The sequence below is a fragment of the Aricia agestis genome, chromosome 2 (genome assembly GCF_905147365.1).
Source record: "Aricia agestis chromosome 2, ilAriAges1.1, whole genome shotgun sequence".
In the NCBI taxonomy this organism is placed as follows: domain Eukaryota; kingdom Metazoa; phylum Arthropoda; class Insecta; order Lepidoptera; family Lycaenidae; genus Aricia; species Aricia agestis.
Genome location: NC_056407.1, coordinates 14,051,882 through 14,070,505, shown reverse-complemented (window position 1 = coordinate 14,070,505; position 18,624 = coordinate 14,051,882). Strand labels below are relative to the sequence as shown.

The following is an 18,624-nucleotide window of genomic DNA, read 5'->3' as shown; positions in this document are numbered from 1 at the left end:
CTCTCTCTGTAAGTAAGACTTTTTTTTATTATAAACTAGCTGTCCCGGTGAACTTCGTGTCACTTTAAAAGACATCTACGAATATTTTAAGACTAAAATTAGCCCAATTCGTTCAGCCGTTTTCGAGTTTTAGCGTTACTAACACAATTGAAAATCCATTTTTATATATAAAAGTGGTGCTTTTAGACTTTTTCAGGTTTTTTTTTTTAATATTTCTCTCCGTAAGAACCATCCTCGTACTTCAAGGAATATTTAAAAAAAAAGAATTAGTGAAATCGGTCCAACCGTTCTCGAGTTTTGCGCTTAGCAACACATTCAGCGACTCATTTTTATATTATAGATCAAGTCTTGCTGTCTTTGTTTGTCATGTGTTTTTTTCACAGACGAAGACAAGCAAACTTTACACGTTGTATACGCTGCGAAGATACTTTTATTAGTAAGAGGGTTATGTTGAAGGTTTTATTTTAATGAAATAAAGTGATATTGTGGAATAAAATAACGATGTTAACAAAAGATCGTTACCTCAAAATCCGAGTCATTAAAGCTGTATACAGCGTTGTAGCCGAGCTGGCGGAACCTCTTGCGCGCGATGAGCGTGCAGTGGAAGAAGGCGACGCAGAACAGCAGCCGGCGGTACTTGGGCGTCGCGTTGTCGAACCTCTCGTCGTTCACGTTCGCGAGGAGTCGCACGAGATTACCTTTTATACCCTGGAAAGTGCATTTACAATACGAATGCTAATCTGATTGTTACCTCTTTACGCTTAAGCGGCTGAACCGATTAAGATCCAATTTTGTATGGAGATTCTTTGAAAGACGTGCATGGTTCCCACGAGAAAATCGAATCTTGCGTCATCTAGTGCTTTATTAGTTATTACAATGCTAACGGAAAATGTAACAGACAAACTAAGGCTCTCATTCGCCAATCGAGGTTGATGCTTATTATGTTGCTAAGAACGAAAGCAATACCTACTAATCAAGTTTAAGGCTGAAGCCTTAAAATCAGCGGGCAGCCGGGCGGGAGCAGCACAACGGCGGCGCGACGCGTGACAATGTATAGATTAATATGGATAAGCCACCTAGTGCGCCCCGCTCCACGGTTTTCAGGGCCCGTCCATATAAATCTATACATTGTCACGCGCCGTGACAATCCCGCCCCGCTGGCCGCTGGTTTCGAGACTTCAGCCTAGCATACACTGGCACTGTGACTAATTATTATTATAAATGAAGGGGTACAACTAACCTGAGGCGGCTCAGTGGTCATCTTGATACTCCGCTGCAGGAAGCTCAACGGGAACTTGGGGTCAGGCATGGAAGACAGCCACAGGCGGAATCTCGGGTGTATTCCCGTGGCGTCCAGCCCGCGCAGCCGCCCCAGCCACTCGCATGCCAGGTGACAGTTAGCTAGGTACACCCAGCCGCCAGAGGACATGCCTTGAGTTAGGATTCTGGAGTGGATAGAAATGGTTACGGTGAACTTACTGCATGCCTTGTGAAACAATTTGCAGACAAAAAATACGTGTGGCGCTCGGGGACTGCCGCGGTAAAGCTATTGCATAATGCATTTTTTATCGACTTATGCAATTCGCATACGTCTAGTCGTACGCACACAAACACACGCGCCGTAACGGAGTGGGGGTGTTAGATTTTCTCGTCACGGAATTTCTAGATTCGGGCGCTGCGCTCAAACCCCCGATAAAAGCTATGCAATAGTATTGTTTAAAAAATAAGCAACTGAATTCTGGTCATCAAATGGAATGAATTTGTAATTCGCCTAACGCTACTTAACGTCTCTATTATTCTCTCACAACAATATTGCTAACTCGGTCTTTACGGATGTAGACACAAAAAAGCGATAAAGTGTGCGAAAATAAGTGCTAAGCAAAGAGGTCATAACTAAGTCAATTTGACAATGACATCATAAAAAGATTTCCATACCTATGGGCGGCTTCTGCCTGTCCCTGCCCAAGACTCAATGACTGGAATTTGTCAATCATCTTCACATCTATGGCCAGCTGAGTGAGGTTGGCGGTGGGATCAACACCCGGTGACAACACGAACAGCAGCGACGTCTTCCATGACGACTCTTCCCAAGCCGCCTACATCAAGAGAATTTTTAGGTAATTCTTTAAAAAATATAAAAATATAGAAGTCAAATTCAAGCCCAAGTTAATAGATTCGAAATAATAGGCTCTGTAAAAGATATATTTATATTCGTGAGTCGGGTAGTCAGATTAACCTAATGATTATTCATTTTACAAAATATTTACCGCAATCTCTTAAATCTCGGTAACACTAGACTTAGGTTTTGTGTGAATCAATAACATTTAAACAAGGGTGACCGCTTGTGAACGAAGCTATATTCGAGTCACTAACATATGCTGGAACTCGTTACAAATCTCTAACGGCCGTTCCCAATATTCAATCTATCTCTGGTTTGACATACGACCGATCGCAGCTAACATTGAATTGACATAAAATATATGTCTCTAATGTCTAATGTGAGCTATTCCTATCTCTAGTAGGGCAAAACCAGAGATAGATCAAATATTGGGAACGGCCGTAAAGGTATCGTTCCGATCTTTACCACGGCTAACCGCGACCGACAACAATTCAAATAAAATGCCACTTTACGACCGAAAAAACGCAAGCTATAGCCTACTATAGCTTTCGTTTTACTCTACGCCACTAGCTTTTACAAAAGCAGCAGTAGAAAATGATACCTATGACATAAAGTGGCATTTTATTAGTTATTTTGTTGGTCGCGGCTAGCCGCGTCAAAGATCGGAAAGTCACTTTTATATTCGCTGGAAATCGTAGGAGATCTCTAAAATTATTAGCCTGTATTGTGTAAATCAAACACACGAACTTACTCTTATATCCAGCACAGGCGGCTCGACATACCGCGGGCCGAGCGCGTTGACGACGAAGCCGGACACGCACGCCGCCACGCGATCCGCACGCAGCGAGCGTACCACCAACATACGCTGGAACTCGTTGCATATCTCGTTCCAATCACCTAAAAATATATAAATTGCGTTAAAATAGTTTATTTCAGATGACTACAATCATGAGATTTGATAGATTTTTAACTACATTTTTTTATTTTATTATAATTAATAAATTAACAATTTAAACATAATACTGTAGAAAGTATGTAAGATAAGTTATGTGCATGTTTCGCTGTCGTCTTATAAGTGATTATTCGAATTTATTTGAAATAGAAAAGTTTTGAAAAATTCGCTAAGTTTTTCTGCCATAGAAACAACAAAGCCTTCAGATATTAAGCTTTTCTTTTCTATTTGGTTATTGTGAGACGTCATACCTCAATAATCAATAAAGTCTCTTTGCGATTATTAGGATAATACACACCAATGAGAGGTTGTGCCTCAGGCTCCGGATTCAAATACCACTCTTTCCATTCCTTGGAGTAGGTCTCGAATGAGTCAATAATGCCGTGGAATCCCGGTATTTTGTTCAGCTCGGTGATGTTATCCCAGCACTCGTCAGGTAACCAAGCTGTGATAAACAATCGTATTATTGCTTATTATGCTGTTTGTTATTACTTTTAAAGTGGAATTTTAAAGACAAAACGTTGGTAAATAATAAATATTATGTACTTACTAATAAAATTTAAGAAAACTACTCAAGATTTGACATAATAATATAATGTTAACTAATTTAGAGAATTACCACAAAAAATCCAATCAAGGCTACATCAAAACTGCTTCTTTCGTTATCCTACGGGCTACGCCTCACCACACTTTTTGCTTACTAGTATCTAATTAGTAAAACTATGAAAGCTAACATAACTGACAAATATAATTGAATAACTAATAAAACTTTCATAGCTTATTGTACCATCTCTGTCACTAAAATATACAAACTTTTAATTAAACTATACAACACTAAGGGCCTGTTTCACCACTTTCTGATAAAGTGCCGAATAGGCTATTCACAACTTTTTTGGCAGATTCTCCATACTTGAACTGTCAAGTTAATTGGTGGATAGCCTATCCGGCACTTATCAGGAAGTGGTGAAACAGGCCCTTAATATTACTATGCTTTAAAACTGAAAGATACCAACAGCACTTTCAGCACAACAGTACACTGTGCAACTAACGGGTCGGGTTGTCCGGTTGTTCGGAACGATCTAGAACTATTCCACCCTTGAGTAAGAAGAAATACTCCTGCGTGCTCATCTTGCCCATTTGGAACAGGATTCGGGTCACGATGTGGAAGGACAGCAGTAGCTTGTGGCGCTCGAATAGGGCACGACATGTGTTTCTTAAAATTTATATTAAGCTCAGGGGGTGTTGTTAAAATATAAAGACAATATTCGTAGGGTTAATAATTTTGCAAATCCTGGCTATAAAGATCCAAAAAATGATACTTAGGGAGATCGCAGACGATACACTTTTTGTGTGATCGAGTCTGCGGCGCACATACAGTTTGCATGGCCGCGCTATGCCGACTGTATGTGCGCCGCAGACTCGATCACACAAAAAGTGTATCGTCTGCGATCTCCCTTATGGTAGTTTTAGCTTTTATGAAAGTCGAGCTCACTACTCCCTTCAGCATTGCTATCTTATTTAATTTGCCTATCGTGCCTTTTTAATAGGTAACCCTGTAATTAGCATTTGAATGTCAATTATATTATTACTAGATGACCCCCGCAACTCCGTTGCGCCAATACTCGTTTATCGCGCGGGAACCGTACATTTTTCCAGGACAGAAAGTATCCTATGTCCTTTACCGGCGTAGCTAGCACGGGGTTTCCCAGTCGATTCTTCGGAAGAAAGTAATGGCAGTTTCTTTCCCATGTCTACATATCTTATTCCCGAGCATGGCACCACCCATCGACTTGAGTTTCAGTGGACAAAGACAAGAAACTCTTTCCATAGCAACCATCAAAGCAACGGCAATTTTTTTTTTGACATTTAGTGTCTTGGTTCTTTTTTTTTAATTATGGCACCTCGGCTATAAAACCATGGCCAGTGTCGAGTAAATGGCGGCAAATTCAAAAAATCGACGTGCAGCAACCCTGTCTATAGCCGGAATTATAGTTTTGATCTACGAAATACGAAAAATAAAAACTAAGTAACTTTATTATTCGTAGTTTGTAGATCAAAACTATAATTCCGGCTATAGACAGGGTTGCTATACATCGATTTTTTTTAATTTGCTGTCATTTACTCGACACTAGCCATGGTTTTATAGCCAAGTGCCATCAGGCGCGGTCCGAAGGTGGGGGTCACAGGGGACATGACCACCCCCAAAATCTAAGGTAAAATTGAAAAATCTCAAAATCTTGCTAAATAATAAAAGGAAATATCTAGCTATCCCCTAGCCACCACTTCGTCCGACCTTAGACAGCTGCTGTGAACCCAGAAACGTCCGAGGGCGCAGATAAAAAACCCCCCCAAAATTTCAGGCTGCGACCGCGCCTGAGTGCCATAATAAAAATAAAAAAAGAATCAAGAAACTAAATGTCATAAGCGGTTCGTCATGACTCATGCTTGACTTATAGATTTTCAAAAGCGGAAGATATCGAGATACGAAAGAAACTTTTTCTCCAGTGTTTTTCCGGTAAAACTGTCAAAATTTAGTTTCTTTCGTTTGTCTACGTGCTTGTGCTAGCTATGCGGGACTCATTAAAGCATTTCCATGCCAAATTTCAGCAAAATCGGTTTAACGGTTTGGGCGTGAAGAGGTAACAGACAGACAGACAGACAGACAGACGAATAGACAGACAGACACACTTTCGCATTTTTAATATTAGTATGGATTCACATTTTCATATTATATAGTATATATCAACTAGCTGGAAATATAATATCTGTGTAGTTATTTTAGGAACTGTAATTATTATCAGTTATCACAAACATCTGCCTTTTTTTAATGGAATTGGAAATAGCAGTTATAGTTACTTACTTGTAAACAGCAAACGTATGGAACTCGTTGAGATTATTGATTCTGTCCTCTAGCTCCTGGCTCTTGGGGCTGCGGTCTATGGAATACGTGAACAGGTCTATGTAGGCCTCCAGCGAGAACTGGTACATCGGGTCTATGCGGGATAGGTCGTTTAGCGCGAAGAATAACACCGACGCCCGCACTGCTACCGGCACATAGCCCTAAAAATCATAATATCGTGATTAGCGTCTACGTAACAAATAATCTAGTTTTATAGTAAGCACGAAATAATTATTTAAAAAAAAAACTATAATAACAATGGTTTATTTTCTCACAACAATAAACCAATTACTTAATCAACTTAAGATTTTATTACAATCTTAGGTTGTTGTGGGAGACTGACGCCTAAACTGGACGTAAGCCTGTATTTCAGGACACCAGACCTCAATTCCAAATATAAACTTTACACAGTCTTGGTTAGAGTATGGTTACAGAACAACATCTATAAGACTAGCAAGACATGAACTAAATTAAATTCATATGAAATCTACACAATTTTAAACCGCTTCAGCACCGTGGCATGAGGCAAATCACTACACTATAAGAAGTATTAGAGATATTTTAACATACCGCTCTCGCTTCATCAATCTCCTTTTCAGTCTCGAGTGAGGTCACTAAAGCCTCTTTGACCTCGAGTGAGGTCCGCTGCGAGGTCTGTAGCGTCACAAACAACTCATCATTGTCTAACAGTGGCACTTGTGATTCGTACATTATACGTAGCAAGTCGTTCTCCAAGTCAACCTGAAGAAAAAAGTAATCATAGAGTTACTCACAGAGTATGAGAGTAGTTATCTATTAGAGCTTTGATAAGGAGTAAGGTTATAAGTCAATCATCTATCTATACTTATAAAATTACATGTCCTGACTGACTGACTGATTCATCATCGCTGAGCAAAAAGTGTAAAAGTTACAGCCACGAAATTTGGTGAGTAGGGTTGTTTTATTAAGTAGAGTAGAGAGGAAGGAATTTTGAAAATTTTACCCCGAAGGGGGTGAAATAAGGGTTGAAAGTTTTAATGAAAGTCCGTCATTTCTTGAGTTAGAAACATGAAACTTTATTTTTGGGTTACTGATTAAAAATAAATGGATACGTATTTAAGCGTTTTTGGAAATTCTACCCCCAAGGGGGTGAAATTGGGGTTGAAAGTTTGAATGAAATTCCGTTATTTCTTGAGTTAGAAACATGAAATTTTATGTTTGGGTTATTGATTAAAAATGATTGATTGGATACGTGTTTAAGAGTTTCTGAAAATTCTACCCCCAAGGGGGTGAAATAGGGGTTGAAAGATTAAATGGAAGTCCGTCATTTCTTAAGTTAGAAACATGAAAGTTTATTTTTGGACTGCTGATTAAAAATGAATGGATAGGTATTTAAGCGTTTTTAGAAATTCTACCCCCAAGGGGGTGAAATTGGAGTTGAAAGTTTGAATGAAAGTCCGTCATTTCTTGAGTTAGAAACATGAAACTTTATTTTTGTGCTACTGATTAAAAATGAATGGATACGTATTTAAGTGTTTCTGGTAATTCTACCCCCAAGGGGGTGAAATTGGGGTAGAAAGTTTCAATAAAAGTCTGTCATTTCTTGAGTTAGAAACATGAAAGTTTATTGACGTTTGCGTTTGACGTTTGCTTAAATAGGGTCCGTTTTTACCCTTTGTATAAGGAACCACAAAAACAAAAAGAAGAAAACTATCCATCTTTGTTATTATACTATGTTAACGCGGATGAAGTCGCGTGCAACAGCTAGTCCTATAATAAGATTCCTCTTAACTCTGAAGGTAAAGAAGTAACGTTTTTCACAAACTTGTGTTAGTGTATTTAAGCCAATTTGTGATCGTCAGGTATCAAAGGAACTTATAAGGAACACATTTATCTCACTATACTAATCTTGCGATGACTTTGATGATTTTGCCTACTTGGGCTAGTCTGAGTTAAAATCAAACATTAAAAATAACAGTATGACTTTAAATCTCTTTGTATTTATGAAAGAAAAGAAATAGCGGGCAGCAGGGCGGGAGCGGCGCGTGACAATGTATAGATTTACTAGATGTCCCGCGCGGCTTCGCCCGCGTAAATTAGAAATTTTACAGAATCCGTAGGTACATTTTCCCATAAAAAATATTTCCCCCGTTTTTCCCACATTTTCCTGAGTTTCTTCTGTCGTATTAGTCTTAGAGTAATAATATAATATAACCTTCTCGATAAATGATGAGTCTTACTCGATAAATGATCTATCTAACACTGAGATAAGTTTTTAAATCGGACCTGTAGTTTCTGAGATTGACGCGTTCAAGCAAACATACTCTTCAGGTTTATAATATTAGGTAGATATAGATTTTTTTTAATTATCGCTTGACAAACTCGAGTCTCGATCTAAAAGACTATGAAATGGTATAATATGGTAGTGATGATGATGATGATGATGATGAAGAATGTAATTTGCATAGTAGCATATGCTTTCTGTTCTTAAAACAACGCCGAAACTCCCAAACTTGTATCTATAAAGAATCAGGAATTCTCTCAGCACCTTCCGAACCACGGTATACCAGGTATATCTCGGTGCAAAATCTTACTTGTTGGTAGCATATGCTTAGAATACTTCTCACGAAACCGAAGTCACCATATGCTTCCCTATAAGTTTTGAGGAGTTCCCTCGATTACTTATGGATCCTTCATCAGATCACCACTTTTCTGAATATAATACCAAATTGGGATGATACCCTATATACCAAAAGAAAAATTTTGAAAATCGGTTAACAAACGGCGGAGTAATCGTTGAATATAAGAAAACGAACATAACACCTCCCCCATTTTGAAAGTCGGTTAAAATTGTAGCCTATGTGTTATTTATTTAATACTAGCTGTTGCCCGCGACTTCGTCTGCGTGGACTTTAGTTTATAGCGCGCGGTGTCAACAAAATTTGTCAAATTTAAAAACTTTTTAAAACCCTGGCAAGTGGTACCCCTCTTAGGGCCGCGCTACACCGGAATGGCAGCGCTGAAAGTGCTCGCCTCGCCGCTGCTATTCCGGTGTAGCGCGGCCCTTAATTAATCAAAATACCCAAAAACAGCTGTGCAGTGTGCACATAATCTATACTAATATTATAAATGCGAACGTATCTCTGTCTGTCTGTCTGTCTGTCAGTCTCGCTTTCACGCCAAACGCCAAAAGTATCTCTGTCTGTCTGTCTGTCTGTCAGTCTCGCTTTCACGCCAAACGCCAAAACTTCCGAACCGATTGTAATGAAATTTTGTATACAGATAGTCTAAAGCCTGAGAAAGGACATAGGCTACTTTTTTTTACTGGAAAAAAGGTGGTGAAAATGCGTAAATTTGTTCAAATTAAGTTAGTTCCAACAATTCATAATAGATGGCGCCGTGAGTCATCTACATCGCGCTGACGCTTGCTCAAAAGTCTTTCTATAAGACGTGGTATCATCTTACATTTAAGTTTCGATTTTTTTCGATTGTTATATCTATTCTACGGTATTAAATAACTCAGTACTTTATCTGTGTGTGACGTAACCTTAAATCTATCAATGATAAATAGTTTATGGGTAAAGTTGTGTAATTGGAGGGCTAAATAAGCTTTAAAATTTGGCATAAAATATAAAGTTTAATATAAAAAAATGAAATACTTATTGTGTGCACACTGCACAGCTCTATTGATTTAAGGGGTACCAGGGTTTTTTTATAAAAGCTTTTGACACCAATTTTGTTGACATCGCGCGCTATAAACTGAAGTCCACGCGGACGAAGTCGCGGGCAACAGCTAGTATTATACATAAAATATGTTTAAGATTTTTGAAATTTTATTTTAATACACATCCAAGACCCAGGAACATTGAAAACTTTTTGTTCCGCCTGCGGGACTCGAACCCAGGACCCCCGGGATGAGCGCTGGCCACGCGCAATGCGAATTCATTTTCATCGATATTTTCATGGAAATAAGATATTTTCCCACATCAAAATGTAGCCTATGTCCTTTCTCAGACTCTAGAATAACACTGTGTACAAAATTTCATTGCAATCGGTTCAGTAGTTTTAGCGTGAAAGCAAGACAGACAGACAGACAGACAGACAGACAGAGATACTTTCGCATTTATAATATTAGTATGGATAGTATGGATTAGAAATGCAGTAGGAGTTCTATAAGATAAGATAGATTGATTATTATTATACCAAGTGATTATATTATTAAACATAATATTCTAACGTATTAAAAACTATAAACAAAAACATACTAACAACTAATAAGTATGATTAGTTCTATGGTACAATAAAGTAAAAAATAAAACGCCATCTGTTGAATCGTATTAGAACTAAAATGTTCATTGCGTCGATATATTTCTGGATTTTTTATAATATTATACATAAAATATGTTTAAGATTTTTGAAATTTTATTTTAATACACATCCAAGACCCAAGAACATTGAAAACTTTTTGTTCCGCCTGCGGGACTCGAACCCAGGACCCCCGGGATGAGCGCTGGCCACGCGCAATGCGAATTCATTTTCATCGATATTTTCATGGAAATAAGATATTTTCCCACATCAAAATGTAGCCTATGTCCTTTCTCAGACTCTAGAATAACTGTGTACAAAATTTCATTGCAATCGGTTCAGTAGTTTTGGCGTGAAAGCAAGACAGACAGACAGACAGACAGACAGAGATACTTTCGCATTTATAATATTAGTATGGATAGTATGGATTAGAAATGCAGTAGGAGTTCTATAAGATAAGATAGATTGATTATTATTATACCAAGTGATTATATTATTAAACATAATATTCTAACGTATTAAAAACTATAAACAAAAACATACTAACAACTAATAAGTATGATTAGTTCTATGGTACAATAAAGTAAAAAATAAAACGCCATCTGTTGAATCGTATTAGAACTAAAATGTTCATTGCGTCGATATATTTCTGGATTTTTTATAATATTATACATAAAATATGTTTAAGATTTTTGAAATTTTATTTTAATACACATCCAAGACCCAGGAACATTGAAAACTTTTTGTTCCGCCTGCGGGACTCGAACCCAGGACCCCCGGGATGAGCGCTGGCCACGCGCAATGCGAATTCATTTTCATCGATATTTTCATGGAAATAAGATATTTTCCCACATCAAAATGTAGCCTATGTCCTTTCTCAGACTCTAGAATAACTGTGTACAAAATTTCATTGCAATCGGTTCAGTAGTTTTGGCGTGAAAGCAAGACAGACAGACAGACAGACAGACAGACAGACAGACAGACAGACAGAGATACTTTCGCATTTATAATATTAGTATGGATTTTAATCAGCACATGAATTGAATAACAAAATTTTTTTCAAATTAATCGTAGCACCATCTGTCAGGACAAACTAAAATTGAAATACAATTATATTGAATGCGATGATGGCGCCGTCCGCCGGATCTAATGTAAAACATTCCAAAATCAACAACTCCTTATAAATAAGAAATTAATTGAAAAAACATTTTCCAGTAGACCAAACTGTAAATCTAAACCATTCTCGAATCTCCACGAACACACACAAAAAATTTCATCAAAATTGGTCCAGTCGTTTAGGAGTTCAGTCACATACACACGCACACAAGAAATATATATATTAAGATATGGACAGGCCCCGAAAAGCGAGCGGCACCCGGCGTACTAGACGGCTTATTAAATCATGCGCCGCGCCGCCGCCGCGCCGCTCCCGCCCCGCTGCCCGCTAGTTTCGAAACTTCATTCTAATCTATACTAATATTATAAATGCGAAAGTATCTCTGTCTGTCTGTCTGTCTGTCTGTCTGTCTGTCTCGCTTTCACGCCAAAACTACCGAACCGACTGTAATGAAATTTTGTATACAGATAGTCTAAAGCCTGAGAAAGGACATTGGCTACTTTTTTACTGGAAAAAAGGGTTGTAAGGGGGTGAAAATACGAAAATTTGTTCAAATTAAGTTAGTTCCAAAAATTCATACTAGATGGCGCCGTGCGTCTCTTACATCGCGCTAGGGCTTGCCCAACATCTTTCTATAAGAGGTGGTATCATTGTACATTAAAGTTTCGATTTTTTTTCGATTGTTATTTCTTTTTAACGTTAATTAATAAGTCAGTACTTTATATTATATACAGTGACGTAACCTTAAACCTATCAATGATAACGATTTTTTTTCGATTGTTATTTCTTTTTTACATTATTTAATAAGTCAGTACTTTATATTATATACAGTGACGTAACCTTAATCCTATCAATGATAAATAGTTTATGGGTAAAGTTGTGTAATTGGAGGGCTAAATAAGTTTTAAAATTTGGCATAATATATAAAGTTTAATTTAAAAAAATGAAATATTATGTGCACACTGCACAGCTGTTTTGATTTAAGGGATACCAGGGTTTTTTTTATAAAAGCTTTTGACACCAATTTTGTTGACATCGCGCGCTATAAACTGAAGTCCACGCGGACGAAGTCGCGGGCAACAGCTAGTAGTTCAATAATCTCTAGAAGGTAATTACCAGAATCTTCTCATTAGCAGCTATAGTGTGCACCAGTTTGTCCTTCATCAGTTCAAGCTGCGGCCTCTCTCTTCGCACGACGGCGCCGAGCAGCTGAGCTGTTAGACCCTGCTCCTTCACCGAGAAGTTCACCAGAGTCGTCTTGGTTAACGTCTCTGGGGTGTACGAGGGATTTCCTGCAAAATTCAAAGAGCTAAAGTACAGACTATCTTTTATTTTGAATGATGGTAATATAATAATTATCATGTTCAAACAATCTCATTTATAATCTGTCTGTCTATCTGTTACCTCGCGCTTAAACTGCTAAACCGATTTAGATGCTGCGCAACGGGGCGTTGTTGTTGATGTTGCGGACGTCATTTGGCATAGGTATATATTATCTATTGTTGTAACAGCGTTTTTGGTAGAGAATAAAAATAAATAATTATTATAATAATTTCTTACCCAACTTCGTCGTAAGATACATCTTAAAATTGCTATGGTAAGCTACCATCTTCTCATTAAACTTGATCACCATGCTGCTCCCGATCTTCACAATGGCTCGATCCAGTATTGGGGCGATGGAGGGATCTAGAACTTCTCCCACGTTCTGTATAATAACCGGCTTTCCTTCTGATAAGCACGATTCCATGATCTTCATGTAGTCTGGCTGTCCAAAGTCCGCAATCTTAAATAAAAATAATTATTTTATGACGTTAACCTTGACTGAGAAATAAGAATAAATCATTCTATAGCGAAATTCCATTTGTTGGGCTTTATGTTAAACTAGCGACCCGCCCCGGCTTTCACGGGTATAAAATATAATATGGCCACTGAAAAAATGAATAAAATTGATTCAGCACTTTTGATTTATATTTATTACTAAACCCCAACAATAACAATATTTCTCCAATATTTAATGCATGTTATTATACTTATAAACCTTCCTCTTGAATCACTCTATCTATTAAAGAAAACCGCAACAAAATCCGTTGCGTAGTTTTAAAGATTAAAGGGAACAAAGGGACATGGTGAAGTGCAGCACCACGCCACACTGTCTTATTTCAGTGGAAACTGGGTCTTGAGTTATAATATAACATTAGATTCGTTTGCCCAGTGATCGTTTTATTAACAGCGTTATGCCAATTCAAATTTTAATAATACATATTTATCATGTTTTTTATGTAAACTTCTCCTTGCTTATGTGATTTTGTAGACTTTTACCTGTATATTATTTTTCTCCTCAAGATGTGAAAGCCAAATAAGAGCTTGGCCTTGTGGATCTACTGCCAGCGGCCAGCGCGTCGCGCGCACCACGATTATACCGTTCTCAGCGCTAAAGTTATCATCTGTAAACAATTACATGGAATTACATAAAGTATTGCATTTTTAATTATTATAAAGCTTTAGTCTCTAAACACACCAGGCCGAAGTTACGCGGCGTAAGTTCCGCATGATTACGTCCGCAATGTCAAACGCATACAATATACGGACGGAACGCGACGTAATAGTGTGTCATCGGTAATTTAAAAAATACATTGCAGACGGAATCATGCGGAAATTACGCCGCGTAACTTCGGCATAGTGTGTTTAGACACGTAGGGCCTGTTTCACCACTTTCTGATAAAGTACCTAATATAAGGCTATTCACAACTTTTTTGACAGATTCTCCATACTTGATCTGTCAAGTTAATTGGTGGATAGCCTTATCAGGAAGTGGTGAAACAGGCCCTTAGAGGCATAAACATATTAAAAAATTGACAAATATAATGTTGATATATAATAATGCAAATGTACACTTAATGTAATTCTTCTGTGTCCGAAGTAGATAAATCATATTAATGAAGATGCAAAGGCGCCTCAAAAAGGTAGCATTCTTCGTTGCAATAAATTTGGGTGTACTGAAGTAATCAGATAATAATATTGGGTTTCAACTCAATAAAATATACGTGCTCAAATTGTATGTCTAAAAAATATATTTTGCCAAACAGTTACTAACCAGGTAATCCCATATAATTCCACGATCTCAGAGTCGCATCATCCAGCAAAAAGTTCTTCATACTCAATTCCATAGTCACTGGGATTTTTTCGTCAAACACCTTAAAAATAAGGATTCATGAATGCTCAACCATAAAGTTAATATACCTAGCGGAATAGAGAAACAAAGGCCTGAGCAAGAGAGATGTCACTATCAGTAACACTGCGTGGTAAGAAGAGAGAATTCATGTTCAATCATGCTTGTGTAAGTGTATACGTACACATATTTTTCACACAGATGAAAACCAATTTTGGTAACGTTTGACAGCTCGAGATTGTTGCTCTATTCCGCTAGGTATATTAACTTTAAGTGCTCAACATAAACAGAGTAATAACTTCGAATCTTAAAATAAAATTAAACGAATTTCAATGTCTTAAAAACAGGTATTCCTAATAGGCGTTACGACTTATTTCTTAGTTCTTAAAAACCTTCTGTTAGAACATTATTACCTCTCTAAACCAATCAGTCATCAAGTTCTCTCTGTACTCCGATATGAACGGTCCGAGGTACGCGACGAAGCCGGTCGCTATGAGACAGTCCCCGGGCAGGTTGTCAAACTCCTTATCCAACCGCTCTACTGTAAGCTCCCAACGTTCTTTCTCGCCTAAAAATACAATAAAATGACGTATCTGGTGAGATTTTTTTCTTCTCTTCTTTAATTTATGTCCCCTAGAAGGCGGTGTAGCCAATTTAACGAGTCGTATAGTTTATATAACCAGCAGACGATAAAGAGGCTTCCAACGACACCTCATTTGTCTAATTTATAACTAGTTTAGAAGTTATGAGGGAACAAATGCACATACGTAGCCAGATACAAAATATACGTAGTAGCTTCACCTTAGTCGAGTAAAAAAAGGAAAACCAAACCTGACAACCCCGAAATGAGAGCCTCGCTCTCTCCAACTTCATCTGTAACACCCACGATCTCTTCTCCAATTGCTCCTTCTGCGCCAACTTCGCGTCGTACATCTATTACGAACATCTTATTTACCAAACATCATAAGAAGAGCCAAACCTGACAACCCCGTTATCAAAGCCTCAGCTCTCTCCAACTTCATCTGTAACACCCGCGATCTCTCCTCCAACTGCTCCTTCTGCGCCAACTTCTCGTCGTATTCTCGCTGCAGTCGCTCCAGCTGTTCACTCAACTCGCGCAGTCGGGCCCTCGCCTCGGCCAGTATCTGTTGTTTCATACGAAGCGACTCTTGTGCCTCTTCTAGGCGCTCTTTCTTTGGCTTCACGATCCTTAATGCAATTGACTAATTATACATTTTTGATATGAGAGTAAAAGTAAGTTTAAAATCAACTAAAGTGAAAAATTTGCTGAGTTTAAACATAGGTATAATACTTACATGATTGCGTATAGAAAAAACGTTGAACGTGCTCAAGTGCGGGCATGCGTATGCTTTTGCGTACAATTTACAATTCAATTAACATTTTCCAATTTAGAAAACAAACTTCATAGAAAAGTACTGACTTGTAAACTTTTCCATATTTCTCTATAGCTCGAACCCAGAGACACAGCGACTTAGCAGCGAGCGACACGACTCCTACTGCCTCGGGCTCAAAGTCGTCTTTAGCGGTGTAAGTTCCGATCTTCTTTAACGTCTTATCAGCTATGTTATCCTTGTCGAAATCTCTTAGACGATCCAAAAAGTATTGGTCACCAAGCTGACGTTTCGCTTCAGCCCAAGTTGGTTCTTTCTGTAATAACGAATGGTTATAAACATTAAATTTTAAGAAGGAAGTAAAGAAAATTATTCAAGCAGTACTTATGTTGTATAATGTATAACAAACCTTTAACAATATGAGTACCGCTTCCAACACCATTTCAACCTTTTGAGGAGGCTTAGCGTAGGATTTTACTTCAGTGATGTCTTTTTTGTTAAGAGCGTCTAGAGCCTGAAATGAATAACATCATGCTGTTCATCTGTGTTTTGATGTCGCTAGTGAGTGATGCGGCAGTACAAAAATATAAACAAACAGCTACATGTATCAATTTGCATCTACATCTACAAGCATACAGCACGCTAACGTAGGCGATAGGAACTAATTTTGTGTACACGTATGGCATGTAGTATGTTTATCGCTTCCTGTTTTATTTGTTTATGAATATGTGGTTGCGACGCTGACCACGTCCGTGCTGCAACGCCGGTGTGGCCAACTGAAACCTTATAAAGAAATATACCTGTATGGCCTCCTCGAGCGCGGGCATAGCGGAGGCCAAGTCGCGCTTAGCCGCCTCCGCCAGCTTCAAACACTGCGCCTCCTCCTCTAACGTCTTAGCGGTGCGCGCGGCGACGCTACGTTGCTGTTCGTCCGTGTTACGCCGTTGCACGTTGATCTCGTTCATGTATTCTACGCACTGCTCCGTGTATTCCACTACTTGCACCTAGGAAAGGAAGCCAGTGTTTTATGCTAGTAACTTGCTAACTGGATTATATAACGCAAGTTTATTCCACGCGCGAGCTTCGTAGAATCAGACGCTGAGGAACAGGCGTGTGCGGGATCGCGCTTAACTATGACAAATTGCCCCGTTCTCGAAATCATTTTTGACAAAAAATCTATAGCTCTCACGTGCGAAGATGGTACTGCTTATAAATTGCGTTCAAGTTGCGTGGTGTAAACTTTCCTACTTACTTTGGCTGTTGCTAATTCTTCAGACATTTGACCGACAAGTGTAGTGGTTTCTTCAATTTTATCCAAACCGTTCCTGAGCTTGTTAGCTTGAAGTGATACTTCGACTCTCTTGGATTTAAGCAGTCTGAAAATAACAATTATTAAACTTTCATTATTACACTTGTAATCAGTTATCCTTATAAATTAATCCTTATATATACACCTCTAAGGGCGGATTCGACCAAACGAGAGTAAAATTTTACTCGAGTATAACTGTTTCCTAATCTAAGAGTAAGCTGGTTTTGCGTTTTTTCAACTTGTAATCCAAGAATAAGGTTATTACACGGGAGTAAATATTTACACGGGCTATTTTGGTGGAGTAAATATTAAACTGAGAATAGTTGCACAACAGGGTGTCAACTGTCACGGTCGGTGTCATTGTGAACTATAATTGTCATTTTATTTCATACTCTTCGAGTAACTTGGTAAAACGCAAACGAAGATATCCTGGAGTAAATTGAAGGAGTAAAATTATTCTCAGTATAGTCACACTCGTGTAACTTCAAGTTTGGTCGAATCGGGCCTAAATGACCTACTTTGAACTTATAAGGATAACTATAGACGCAACGTATAAATCAACCTTAAAATTCAAGGTCCGCTATTTATGTCTGTCATGTAATCTTTCTAATCAGATAGAGACAAGCAGTAGTAAATATTTTTACTACTAAAGGGATATCTATAACACCAGCCTAACTACTTACTCTTTATATCCAGAGACAAGTTCAAGATAGCTGGTCGGCGTGACGTAGTTGGTGCGTTTCATTTCCTCCCACATCTTGATCGAGTAGGCGCCCACGGAGGAATGTATCAGAGACATTATGGAGGCGACTGAAGCCCGCAGTACGTCTTCACGACTTTCAACGACTGACTCCTTCCTTCGTACCTGTTATAGATGTCGATAGGAATAAGCACTTTATCTGTATTTACTTGTGTTTCAAACAATAAAAACGTCTAGAAACAGCGGTGCGGAGGGGCGGGGAGTGATGATGATAAGATGATGGCGTGTTCTGTCGAGGGTCACCAATGTGGGAATATGTGTGGTGGCCAAAGGAAGATCTTCCGACCGAGCGAGGTGGTATGCTCGGTCAGGCCGAAGCCCACGTGATACATTTCAGCTGTCGTATCGTACCGACACACTTAGAAAACTTGGATAGCGCGATGCAGGAATGGTAGGCGAATAGTGGGACTGGGTACCGCCACAATAGAAACCTTGATATATTGATGTTTCATTACCAGCTCACTTAATTGCTTTATGGTAGCTAATAATTACTTACAACATGGGATGTCTTGATTATGTATGTGTAATACATACCCATTTACTGGTACAATAATATGTGAAATATGTGAATCGTATTGTGTTCCGAAGCTGCAATAACTACAGCGATATCACATGATTTTTTTACTATTACTTGACCGTCAAGTCAATTATATTGTTTCTAAT

At 38.4% G+C, this 18,624-nt stretch overlaps 1 protein-coding gene across 4 annotated transcripts in view; it reads right to left on the bottom strand.

Annotated features, from left to right (window-relative positions):
- The window catches only part of LOC121740042 (dynein axonemal heavy chain 2), an 81,846-nt gene that overhangs the window by 6,112 nt on the left and 57,110 nt on the right, over nt 1-18,624 (bottom strand). For 3 of the 4 annotated variants that reach the window (XM_042132746.1, XM_042132747.1, XM_042132749.1), the window contains 19 exons: nt 17,885-18,066; nt 17,145-17,268; nt 16,693-16,896; nt 16,302-16,406; nt 15,982-16,208; nt 15,520-15,749; nt 14,954-15,108; nt 14,466-14,565; nt 13,691-13,815; nt 12,932-13,154; nt 12,488-12,663; nt 6,541-6,711; nt 5,932-6,131; nt 4,121-4,284; nt 3,370-3,516; nt 2,871-3,016; nt 1,936-2,096; nt 1,241-1,445; nt 523-708 (listed from right to left, as the gene is read on the bottom strand). In XM_042132746.1, the coding sequence (XP_041988680.1) occupies nt 523-708; nt 1,241-1,445; nt 1,936-2,096; nt 2,871-3,016; nt 3,370-3,516; nt 4,121-4,284; nt 5,932-6,131; nt 6,541-6,711; nt 12,488-12,663; nt 12,932-13,154; nt 13,691-13,815; nt 14,466-14,565; nt 14,954-15,108; nt 15,520-15,749; nt 15,982-16,208; nt 16,302-16,406; nt 16,693-16,896; nt 17,145-17,268; nt 17,885-18,066 (3,231 nt within the window). Of the gene's footprint in view, nt 1-522; nt 709-1,240; nt 1,446-1,935; nt 2,097-2,870; nt 3,017-3,369; nt 3,517-4,120; nt 4,285-5,931; nt 6,132-6,540; nt 6,712-12,487; nt 12,664-12,931; nt 13,155-13,690; nt 13,816-14,465; nt 14,566-14,953; nt 15,109-15,519; nt 15,750-15,981; nt 16,209-16,301; nt 16,407-16,692; nt 16,897-17,144; nt 17,269-17,884; nt 18,067-18,624 lie in introns of those variants that run through there. The other variant, XM_042132748.1, reaches the window with a different exon arrangement.